The sequence below is a fragment of the Equus quagga genome, chromosome 3 (assembly GCF_021613505.1).
Source record: "Equus quagga isolate Etosha38 chromosome 3, UCLA_HA_Equagga_1.0, whole genome shotgun sequence".
Taxonomy (NCBI): domain Eukaryota; kingdom Metazoa; phylum Chordata; class Mammalia; order Perissodactyla; family Equidae; genus Equus; species Equus quagga.
In genome coordinates this window covers 62,985,278-62,997,905 of record NC_060269.1, presented here as the reverse complement: position 1 = coordinate 62,997,905, position 12,628 = coordinate 62,985,278, and the positions used below count along the sequence as shown (strand labels likewise).

The window sequence follows — 12,628 nt, the reverse complement described above, 5'->3', positions numbered from 1 at the left end:
TCTGGAACTATCTATAGGAAGTATGATACACGCTGCACTCTTGAACTGCTTCTTACTATTTTATTCACTTTAATCTTCATCTATTTGAGAGATAACCTGGCATACGCCAGGCCCTGTGCGAGGTGCTGGAGTCCCTGCAGACTCTTAAGGAAGGAATCTTGGGTTCAGGCCTTGGCTCTACCACTTTTTTTCATCTGTGTAACTTTGAGCCACTTCACCTCCCTGAGGTTCAAATTTTCTATCTGTAGTGGGAATACCATCACCTAGATCAAAGGATTAAGTGAGACACTAAATAGCAAGTACCTAGCATAGTGCCTGGCACACAGAAATTGCTCCCTAAAAGATAGCAATCATTCCTTTTTATTCCAATGGTTATGGCTTATTGTAATTTTTTTTTTTGAGGAAGATTAGCTCTGAGCTAACATCTGCTGCTAATCCTCTTTTTTTTTTTTTCTTGCTGAGGAAGACTGGCCCTGAGCTAACATCCATACCCATCTTCCTCTATTTTATATGCGGGACGCCTGTCACAGCATGGCTTGATAAGCAGTACGTAGGGCTGCGCTTGGGATCTGAACTGGCGAACCCCAGGCTCCTAAAGCAGAACATGCGAACTTAACCACTGCACCACCGGGCAGGCCCCTAGTGTAATGTTTTAATTCACCCCTTAATCGATTCTCAATGATATTCACAGATTTTGATAATCCTTCAGCAATTATTTATTTGACTACTCTTTAGTGGCATCACACTATATGTCAGGCCCTAGGAATAGAGAGTCTACAGGAGGGACAACAGACATGAAACCATTAATTACAAGGGCTACAAAAAGGAAGTATGCCATGGAAGCATATAACAGGGTCACCTAATTCAAGGAGACTTTGAAGAAGTGCTATTTGAAGAGAGAAATCTGAAATATATGAAGAAATAGGCAGGCAAAAAAATGTTGCAGGCAATGGAACATATTTTTAAAAAGTCCTAAAAGCAAAAGAGAGCAGGGTGAGTTCAAGGTAGTGGAAGATGTGCAATATAACTGGAACAAAGAGAGCAAGGGAGATGAAGGCTAGACATGAGCCTGCAGAGGGGGGCAGGGCCACATTCTGCAGGACCAAGTAAGCCAAGTTAAGAATTCTAAGACTTTATCCTAAGGGCAAAAGAAGCTACTGAGGATTTTATGAAACTCTGCAGTTTTAAACAACTTCTGGGATGCACAGTAGAGAATGCATTGGAGAGGGTCTCTGAATGCAGGGAGACCAGTCAGAAGGTCTTGTTGAATTCCAAGCGTCACATGAAAAGAGCCCCTACAAAGGCAGTATTAGTGGGACTGGAGAGAAACAGATCTGTTCAAGAACAGAAGTAGAATCAATAAGATATGGTCACAGATTGTACATGGGAAGGGTATTTTAGGAAGTTACAATCTCAAAAACAAGAATGTGCAGGGGCCAGCCCTGTGGCAGAGTGGTTAAGTTCCTGCGCTCTGCTTCGGCAGCCCAGGGTTTCACTGGTTCAGATCCTGGGCACGGACATGGCAGCGCTCATCAGGCCATACTGAGGAGGCGTCCCACATGCCACAACTAGAAGGACCCACAACTAGAAATACACAACTATGTACCAGGGGGCTTTGGGGAGAAAAAGGAAAAATAAAATCTTCAAAAAAAAAGTGCTAAAAACCAATTTATTTCTGCGTTTCATGACTATAAACGTAAAACATGGCTTACTACATATTCCTGAAACAGTACACAAAGTTAAAAATTTTAGGCCATGGGAGGATTTATTCCAACTCTATGGGAGGCATGAGACACAAAAGAAGTCTGACTTATTGAGTGTCAGTGTTTTTGAAACCACTTTGCTATGATGATAGAAATTCTGCATTATATATCATCTATCACCTACTAAATGAGTTTTAGCATGTAATACATAGATTGAAAGTAAGGAGGGAGGGAGTATAGATAGAACACTTCCTCTTCCTCTGAGGCATCTTTTGCTTCTTAAAGGAAAAAATAAGTTTCTACTTTTTTCCCTTCTATGTTTTCACATCTCTAAATAAATTACACAGGAGGATTTTATGAGCAAACCAAAGTATATGTAAAGTAAGCCCTGGCTCTCTGATACCCTCAGCAAATGAGCTGTTATGAAAAACACTGTCACTCACTTGCCTACCTTCTCACGTAGCACACCAAATATAACATCTTTTTTTTTTTTTTTGAGGAAAATTAGCCCTGAGCTAACATCTGCTGCCACTCCTCCTCTTTTTGCTGAGGAAGACTGGCCCTGAGCTAACATCTGTGCCTGTCTTCCTCTACTTTACATGTGGGACGCCTACCACAGCATGGCTTTTGCCAAGCGGTGCCATGTCCACACCCGGGATTCCAACCGGGAACCCTTGGCCTCCGAAGCAGAACATGGGAAATTAACCGCTATGCCACCGGGTGGGTCCCTAACTTATCCTTTATTGAGGACCTATGGTCGGTGTTCCAAGCCAAGCTCTTCTGCTTCTCTAAGCTGAACCCTCTTCATGAATGGCCCTAGTCTACTCCTCCGTCTTAACAGTTCAACAGTCCCTTTCCAGGAAGCTGTCTCTGACTCCTCCCACCCCCCAGTCATCATCCTCAATCCCCTAAACCCTGAACATGCCTTTCTTTTACCATGAAAACAGCAAATTATAATTTTGGCTTACTTTTCTATCTTCTGCATTAGATTGCATGCTTCTTTAGGGCAAGGGCAGTGATTTTCAACTCTGCATTCTTAAATGTTTTGCATTCTGACCTAGAATCAAACTGACATTCTCAAGGTTTACTGATCTGTACCCTATCCCTTACATAAACTGCTTTAAATGGGGACAGTTTTGGAGTTGAATTTACTTTTAATACTTTCTCTGACTTTGCAGAAAACAGCTGACACTTTGCAGAGTATATGCTTGTAGCATGTATGTGTGCTCTGGAAAAGCATATTCAAATAACTAAGAAAATAAACCTTTTGTTTTTGTATAAAAATTACAGGAACTATGGGGCCAACCAGGTGGCTAGTGCTTAAGTTTGTGCACTCTGCTTCAGCAGCCTGGGGTTCCCATGTTGGATCCCGGGTGTGGAGCTACACACCACTCCTCAGCCATGCTGTGGCAGTTTCCCACATACAATACAGAGGAAGACTGGCACAGATACTAGTTCAGAGCCAATCTTCCTCAGCACGCGCGCACACACACACAGACACATTACAGGAAGTAAAGCTTGACAATATGTGGCTACAGGAACACAGATTTTAAAAGGTTGAGAAATAGCATCTCACACCTGCTTTTCTACTCTCTGAATTATACTATTACTAATCCCACACAGTTGGAATAAACTAGTTATATCTGTGTGCACGAGAGTAAAATGACTCAAAATAAAGGTTGGAGAAGCTTTTCTATAAGCCAAGTCTTTGAATTTTGTGATGCAAAGACCTCTGCACGCATATAGTATGCTCCATCTATCCTTGGCTCATGCACTCCCTACAGCCCTAGACTTCCTCTCCCCCAATCTTACACAGGGTTTAAGGCTCAAATCCTCCAAGATCACACCCTGAGCTCCTTCTCTGAATTCCAAGGGCGTTTAGGAGTCTACAGAAGAAAATTTAATAAGTGATAAGTCTCTGCTAAATTATTTTCTAGTCTCTGCTCATATTTAACGTAAGCCTTGTCAACAACGGTAGAGAGAAACGCTAATCAAGTGCCAATCGCGCGGAAAGAACTTATTCTAACACTCACGTGGCAGCTGAGAAACACACAAGTCAAACATAGTTCAAGTCCAACCTTAGTTCGTAGGTGAAGAAATTGACAGTCAGCCTCTTAGCTAACCAAACGGATGCGCCAAAGGATGAATCAGATCTCCTGGCAATTGTGTGCAGGGTGCAGTGGGAGGTGGGATTCAAACCTCAACAACAAATAGCAGCTTTCCTCAGTCCACCCCACTTTATAGTTTCCTAACTGCCACCTCTCCTCCACGACGGTTCCCTTCTCAAAGTGAAAACGACGAAGTCCAAAAGGATATAGCAATACCTTTGCCCTCTAACCTAGGAGCAGAGACTTACCAGTTTCATATTGGACTTTTGGTTGTTCAACACCAGTCACTCGACTCCCTCATACCCAGAAAGCGTCTTCCGGTTCAATCTCTGCCACCGGCCCGCCGAGAGCATCGTGGGACATGCAGTCTTTCCTCCCTACGCCCCCTTCCCGGGGCATCATGGGAAGTGTAGTCATGTCTGCAAGCATCATGGGACCTGTGGTCATCGTTCCTTTTCCTCTCTTTCCTCTCTAAAGGCCGCCTCCGTCAGCTCAAATTCTTCCCCCCCGCAAATTCATCCTCCCTCTCCACCCCAGCATGATATCATGTCCCCCTTCTGAGCCTGGGACCCATGGTATTCTGGGATGTGTAGTTCCCACAGCTCTGGCGCCCCTTTCTCCTCCTCCCTGTGGGAAGGCGGATGGGCGCGGGACTTATCGGGAGCTGTAGTTCTCTGGGGTCTCTGGACGCCGACTCTCGCGCTTTTACTCAAGGGAGGCAGGAACTACAACTCCCAGGGCCGCCCGGCTGCAGCAGGTGGGAACGGGGCTGTTGATATCAATATGGCGGTTGTCAGCCAGACAAAGACAGTCAGTCTGATGTGATTGAGACAAGGGAGGTTTTCAGGGGGAGACTGGGAGATAGGGGCCTCCCCTCCCCCTTCTCCTCTTCCTGCGCCGGCCTCAACCCCTCCCCAGGCCCCTCCCGACGGGCGCCCCACGCGGAAGACACCCCTCCCCCTCCCGTTTTCCCCTCCTCCCTACCTCAGCCCTTCGTACTGGGACGTTGGGGAGGGGGCTGTGCCGGGCGGAGAGAACTCAGCAAGGATTCTGAGGTGAGTCGAGCGGTTTTGAAGCCGGACTACCTCAAATCTCTTTCCTCGCTTCTTTCTCTTCACTTTTTTTTTTTTGGAGGGGTTTTTGGGAGAAAGTGAGTGGGCTGGGGATGGGTCTCTTAAGCGGCCCGATTGAGAGGAGGGAGGAAGCGGGGGTCGTCCTAGTGAGTAACACGGACGGAGGGTCTGGGGTGGGGCAGTTTGTGGGGGGCGGTAATTGAAAGGCGTCGGCTGCTCCCCAACTCTTTTCTCCTGGTTTCCTCCACTATGGGCGAAAGGTTTGACTCCTGGAGGTGGGGTCTCCTGTTTGGAGTTTGGGAAACTGTGAGGTGAATTTGAGGTGTGTGGGTTTGTTTGGGGTGTATAACTGTGTGCTAAACTGTGTGACGTGTACTTGTGTGATGTGTTAGTTTTGAATAAATGTCTGTAGATAGGAAGTTAGATAGCTGGAGTCACAGCTTTTAACTGGGCCTGGGCAGAGAAGTGTGCTTGAGGTCCGGGTGCCGGACCTTTGGGCTGGCGACGGTGGTGCGGGGTAGCCGGGGTGAGCAACTCGTCTGTGTCCCACTGCCCGCTCACACTCCTCTGCCCCGCCCCCGCCCCGGACAGATCTCCACCCCAAACTCTGGGCAGGAGAATGGTAGGGATGAGGTGGTGTGGAGATGGATTTTTGCATCCTTAAGTCGGTAGATAGGGGGGAAAGGAAAAGTGTTCTTAATATTTTATTCCGGAACCGTGTCTTGGTTACACTATTGGGGCTACTTTGAAAGACGTCTTCCACCCACCCTCACCCCGAAACAGTAGGTAGAGGTATCTCGATGTCTCGTGTTAAATAGATTAAACATTACTTAAGATTCGGGGGCGTACGGCAGGGGTCTGGAGTGCTGACATGTGTATGTGTCTCAGTGTGTCTACTAAAGACAGAATGACTGTTGTGTATGTTGAGATAGGGCGACTTATTTTCGTAGTAGGAAAAACTGTGGGAAAATATTGGGGCGGGGGAGTAGCTGAAAGGCGCATCTTGTATTTTTCTTCTACCCCACCCTGTTCTGTCTCGTCTGAAAGCTGGAATGGAAGAGTGAGGGAGCACTGGGTGAGTGTAGAGGAGAATGCCGTTGGCGGTAAAGATACTATACTATGTAAAGTTGAATAGTATAAAGTGATTGCTGTTTTTATTTGCCCTAAAGCTTTAAAAAGCCTTATGTATCATATTGGGTAGATTGATGTCACTAGTTTATTTCTCCGTGATCCTGCAGGTATAGAAACCTCTGCCTTCCCTCCCTACCTTCCTTCCTTTCTTCCCTTCTCCCTTCCTTCAGTTCTTCCTTTCTTTCTTGGCGTGGTAGATTTCTCTTCCTGGATGGACATATGCCTCCTGTGCCTGTTTATTTAGTTTGTGCTAATATGGTTGCATTTTTTGTGGTTTTACTATAAAATCCATCGCTGGATGAAAAGGATTTGCATTTATTTTTATTTTGCATGTATGTCTCAGGTAATTATCACGAATCAGGATTGCAGTGCTTTGCATTAAACTTATTTTGAAATTGCATAACTAAGTTATTAGATCTAGTTGAATTATGTTTATAAGGTCAAGTTTGGGAAATCTGAATTCTGTTTTTTTTCTCAAGTTTCAGTTAAAGTTATAAGGGGAACAGGATTGCAACATCTCTTGTTTCTCACAGTCTTTAATATTTAATAATATTACACCAGGAGAATTTAAGATCATGTATTTTGTACTTTCTTCATTCTGAAATATGTTTTTCAATAACCCTTTTTCTGTGACAGTTTTGTAGCGTAATGGACTTTAAATAACTGAAGAAAGTGGCATAATATCTCTTTCAACTATTGAGAATTTAATGTATTTACATATTTGGCTCCAAACTTATCAATTCTTGAACCTATCAGTAAAGGACCTTGGATTCCATGAAAATTGAAAGTCATGTAGATACAGTGTGTAATTTTATGATATGTTTTATAACCTTTGATTTGAAATTTCTGTAGTTGGTCAATCACTCAGACAAGCTGACTATAAGCATGAGGTAGCATATATATTTAGATTGACCTGATTAAAAAAAAATTGTTGTCTTCTAAATTTCAAATTTAGAATATAGAATATGTTGGTACAAAGCTGAGCCTTTAGTTTGTTGTAGACTAGGATTTCCACAATTATTTGTTTTAACCTTCTATGTTGACTTGAAACATTACTCTGCAAAAACTAGAGAAGAATCCTATGTAACTGTGGAATAGAGTGGGGGTTTTTTTGCTGAAAGATATTCTGTTAGACCTAGAGAGTTTTAAAGTGTTCAATACTTATTTGAGAAATAAAAAACTAAAATTCTGTTACAAGTTGGAAACCCACCAACCCTTCCCTCACCCACCCTTAACTCAGATTTTTTTGTTTGTTTCTTCTGTGGAAATGCAAAGTTACTTACTGAAAAAAGCTTCCATTAAACTTTTTCTGACTAGTAGTCTGGTTGAAATCATTAAAAGTAAACGAAATGTATTCCTTGCATTCTTTGAGGGTGATTCTGTTGCATTTTAAGCACTGAGCATTAAAATGATGTAAAACCTTCGCTGCAGGTTAAAGCATAAAACATTCACAGCATGTGGACGTCATATGGTTTACAAAAAAAGTAGAAAATCAGGGCACTGGTGCCTGTCCAGCTTAAAATTTCATCCTGTAACTGTGAAAGACATTTATTTTAATATGATTGCTTCTAAAAATGATTCCTTTATTATGAGAAGTTGAAAATCCAAGCAGTTTTTAACCAATCTGTTGCTAGTTTAGTGTACTGCGTATAGTGAGTACCGTGGTTGCAAAGTGTGCATCAAGGAGCCTTTAGGGGTCAGCTTTATGTTGAATGTCTTTGGTGAGGCTTCACTTACACTGCTGTACAAACAGATTTAGTCGTCTTAGCGCAAATCCTTAGTTGAAGCATCACTAATAGAAACTTAATAGCTCAGTATTGGTAAGTTATAAAATATATTGGAACAAATCTCTCATTGTTTCATCATTTAAAAAAATGGAAGTAACCAGGGCTGGCCCCGTGGCCGAGTGGTTAAGTTTGCTCGCTCCGCTGCAGGCGGCCCAGTGTTTCGTTGGTTCGAATCCTGGGCGCGGACATGGCACTGCTCATCAAACCACGCTGAGGCAGCATCCCACATACCACAACTAGAAGAACCCACAACGAAGAATATACAACTATGTACCGGGGGCTTTGGGGAGAAAAAGGAAAAAAATAAAATCTTTAAAAAAAAAAAATAGAAGTAACCAATTGATGGCAATTTTTGTGTCAAGTATTGAGTGGAATGGAATTGCTTGTTTCAGTAGATGTTGAACACATTGGGAATATTTATGCTTCATTTGTTCATTTTGGGTCTTTTGTGTATTATATTCAGTCCATTCCACTTTTAATGTTTCAGACAGCTTCCCTGTTTCCTGTAAAACCATGTTTACTTTTTCTGTTCATTTCTTTGCAGCTCTTCCTTCTATTATGTTTATATTCAGATTTTTAATCTTGAATTATTTCTCCCGGGAATTAGAAATTTATCATAGGATGTCATTTTTCATAAATTAAAGTTGGCGTACCACTCAACTTTTTAAAAACTTGAACATTGTAGATAAACTTATAAGTGCTGAATGAAAATGTGTTGGGTTTGTTTGTTTTATGAACCTGCTTATTTAGGTTTTTTGGCTTCCAGAATTAATTTTATAGCTCTCTTTGCTATTTTGCTAGGTTTTTCTGTTAACTGTTGGCTTTTACTTCTCAATTTACTAGAACTTTAACTTATAAAAAAGTTGTTATAAGTAGAAATCACAGATTGTCTAGAGTGTCATATATGTACATTTACATGTGCACTCACATAGAAAGTGCCTTTATGTTTGTTTATATCTGAAATTGGTAAGTATCTGTGAAACATACAACCTGTAAAAAAGAAATCTGAGCCACAAATAGGAGGAAACTCTCAACAGTGGCTCAAACTAGAAACCAGAGAACCACCATCACATTTTACACTGTTATTTTAACAGATTGTGCCAAAATCTGTTTCTCTCAAAATGGAAGCTATTGGTATTGAAATTTTTCTCAAAATAATATTGAGTAATAGGAGACTGAGATTCCTAGGTGCAGCTGTCCCCCCAGATGACCCTTACTGGTCTTAGAGCCCATCATAAGTACAGAGTAAAGATTTTTCCAAGTGATTATTTGATGTAAAACTTTCAGTTAGAGTCTACTTAACCATAATCTGGTGCCTCAGATAACTTGTTTTTCTTGATCTTAGATGAAACAAGTTGGATATTTACTATAACATTGTCTTGGACATTTTCCAAGAGCATTTAGTTACTGGAAGGCTCTGGCTTTAGCATAGTTTTACCCCTACAGTGGTACTAGGGTTGATGTTACAGTAAGTTTTTCCAGTGGTTATTGTAATTCTAATGCAGCATTTTACAAATCCTTGACTTGGGCTGTAAGGATAGTGTTTTTGTGTTTTTTACTGTTACAAACAAAAGGAGAAAAAAGAACAATGGTTGATTTAGCTTTGAAGTTATGAGTTATTTTACCTTTTTTGAATTTAAAAACAGGTGTCCACAGATCCCTCCTTTTCAGTGATAAAGTGATTGTAGTCTATTGGAGCGACGATTATGACAAGAATGTTTACTAAATTCCGCATATTCTCTGTAGCTTCTCTGTCCATCTTACATTCTTTGAGGGTCTGCATGTGGTTTATCAAAAAACATTTTAATAGCTCTCTTTACTGTATGCATATTAAACAATTAGTGTGGAGTTGCCAAGCGACAGTAGTTTTAATGTATGTAGTCACGTTTTTCAAAGAGGGGAAAGTCAAATGCTGAGGCTGTTGCTGAAATGAGGATAACAACACTTAAGCTATCTGCTTTCAGATTTTGTTTAAGTAGTAGTATGATTAAAATGTGAAGCTGTCGGGTTGGGCCTATTCAGTCAAGACTTGGAATCATCCACACTCTCCCATCCAGTCATGAAGTTAGGTTGATTTTACGTACTTTGTGTCTATCTATTCACTTCTTTTCATTCTGTTCCTATTCCCTTTATTCAGGCCTTCATCATTTTTCTCTTGCCAAATCTTAACAAATCTTCCTGCTTTCAGTTTTTTCCTTAGTCATTACTCACTCTTACCCTAGAGATCTTGCTAAAATAAAATGAGAATTTCATTGTCAGCCATACTTTGTCAGTAGTCTTCAGTGGTCCCTAGCCTTTCAGATAAATCGAAACTGTCATTCTACCTGTGTCCAAATCCTGACTCTGCCACTTACTAGGTAAGCGCCTTGGGCAAGTCATTTAATCTGTCTGCGTCTCAATTTCCTCATCTATAGAATGGGAATAAATAATCCTTCATAGGATTTTTTTTGTTTTTTTTTGAGGAAGATTAGCTCTGAGCTAACTACTGCCAGTCCTCCTCTTTTTACTGAGGAAGCCTGGCCCTGAGCTCACATCCGTGCCCATCTTCCTCTACTTTATATGTGGGATGCCTGCCACAGCATGGCATGCCAAGCGGTGCCCTGGCCGCACCTGGGATCCGAACCGGACGAACCCCGGGCCGCCAAGAAGCGGAATGTGCGAACTTAACTGCTGCGCCACCAGGCCAGCTCCAATCCTTCATAGGATTATTGTGAGCCCTTAGGATGCTGTTAAGTCCTTAGAATGCTTCTAACATATAATAAACGTGAACTATTATAATTATATTATGTCAGATATTTTATGTTCTGGTTCTTGCCTTATATTTTATTATTACCAATCCCAGACCCTATACCTTAGGCATGCCAAACTACTAGTAGGCCAAACAAGCACTCTTTAGCATAGATGGGGGGGCTGGGTATTACTGTATGAGGGTTATAGTTGGTAGAAGTGTCTTGAAAAGTAAAGAATTGGGGCCAGCCCCGTGGCTAGTGGTTAAGTTCGTACACTCCACTTCGGTGGCCCAGGGTTTGACCCGTTCAGATCCTGGGCATGGACATGGCACCACTCATCAGATCATGCGGAGGCAGCGGCCCACGTAGCACAGCCAGAGGCGCTCGCAACTAGAATATACAACTATGTACTGGGGGGCTTTGGGGAGAAGAAGAAGAAGAAGAAGAAGATTGGCACCTGATGTTAGCTCAGGTGCCAGTCTTAAAAAAAAAAAAGTAAAGAATTAATTGTGAACTTCAAAGAGTATTGCTGTATAGAGAATGATAGTATATTCTGTTGTTCTGGCTTCTATTTTTTTCTCCCAAAATAAAAAGTAATAATAGATTATTGCCTAATTCAGTATGTAATTTAAAATTTCACTTTCCTAGCCCTGTTAATACATTTTTAGGTTTCTAACCTAGATTTCACTTGCTAATATGACTTTTCTTATCTTCTCACCTAACTTCGTTAAAGACTTAGTAACTTTGCGTAGTTTCTTTCACTTTTTTTCCTCAAGTCAGAATTCTTGCTCCATTTCAGGTAATGTGGTTTTTTTACATTACTATTGGGACAATTGAATAGTTGTATTATATGATCTGAAAGCCACTTTAGACAAATGTCTATTTTATTTACATACTGATGTTTATACTTGAGATTGGGTGGCTAGTTTATTTCTACTGCTTTAGTTGGTTTTCCATATGGTGATTTATATCTGTGTCTCGTTTCTCCCTAGGAAGAAAAAGAGTTCCTTGTTTTTACCAAACTGAGCCTCACCAGGATAAATCTTACCTAAAACTATTGTATAGAGGTAGCAGAGTGATAGCTAAGGTATCAGTCCACACTTAAGAATGTAATTTTTGTAGGAGGCTATATTATGACTATAGTTTGCAACCACTGGTTTAGCCAGTCTTCTCCATCGTGGAACATAGTTGTTCATTTTGGAGAACTTGAAAGTAGCTATTCTGAATATTATCTTTATTTGGTTGAAATTCCATTTTGTGGACTCAAAGATAACCTATGTTTAGTTTTACATAGCAGCAGTTCAGAACCACTCAGGACAAGAGTAGTTGTACACTCTATTGTCTGAGGAAGACCTCTCTGGAAAAATGGCATGATCTTATTAATTTGGAATACTGTATCATGCTTTTCAATAAATTGTCATTTTCCTCTGAAGGTGGTAGATCTAAGGTTAACTATAAATTTCTTTGAGATTTTTTTTCCCTCAAAAAAAATTCCTTCCTTTAGATAAAGTATAATAATTTTTAAAAAATATATTGCTTATATTTCAGTGCAACACAGGCATCAACCGACCTGGTCTTCTTCCCTAAAATAAGCGTTATTTAATGAGCACAAGTTATTAGTTACTTCAATTTTAAGTTCCTTTTTTTTTCTTTTTTTCTTTTATTCTCTTCCCCAAAGCCACCTGGTACATAGTTGTGGATTCTAGTTGTGAATGCCTCTGGTTGTGCTATGTGGGATGCTGCCTCAATGTGGCCTGATGAGCGGTGCCATGTGCGCCCCAGGATCTGGACTGGTGAAACCCTGGGCCGCTGAAGCGGAGCGCGTAAACTTAACCAGTGGGCCACGGGGCGGGCCCCTTAAGTTCCATTTTCTGGAATAGAATGTCTTAGTTAACAGTATGTCAACTAAGTGCCTTCACCCTGTTATTGACTGTGTAAGTTTGTGTGTATTACCTGGGTAGGTCTCAGTTTTCTAGTCTGCTAAACAAGGTATTTAGGTTAATTTTTTTATATATGGTAGTTTCGTTATCATTAATTAAACTATTAAGTTGTTTGCTTATTTATTTACTTTTAATTTTGAAATAATTATAGATTCAC

General features: G+C 41.0%; 2 protein-coding genes across 12 annotated transcripts in view; one reads left to right on the top strand and one right to left on the bottom strand.

The window, feature by feature from the left end:
• The window catches only part of INTS9 (integrator complex subunit 9), a 105,328-nt gene extending 101,048 nt beyond the window's left edge, over positions 1-4,280 (bottom strand). For both annotated transcript variants that reach the window (XM_046657227.1, XM_046657229.1), the window contains exon 1: positions 4,060-4,280. In XM_046657227.1, the coding sequence (XP_046513183.1) occupies positions 4,060-4,068 (9 nt within the window). In that variant the 5' untranslated portion in view covers positions 4,069-4,280. The remainder of the gene's footprint in view (positions 1-4,059) is intronic.
• Positions 4,281-4,594: 314 nt separating this feature from the next.
• Positions 4,595-12,628, top strand: part of HMBOX1 (homeobox containing 1) — a 192,754-nt gene continuing 184,720 nt past the window's right edge. For all 10 annotated transcript variants that reach the window (XM_046657408.1, XM_046657405.1, XM_046657407.1 and 7 more), the window contains exon 1: positions 4,595-4,866. The gene's annotated coding sequence lies outside the window, so the exon portion shown is untranslated. The remainder of the gene's footprint in view (positions 4,867-12,628) is intronic.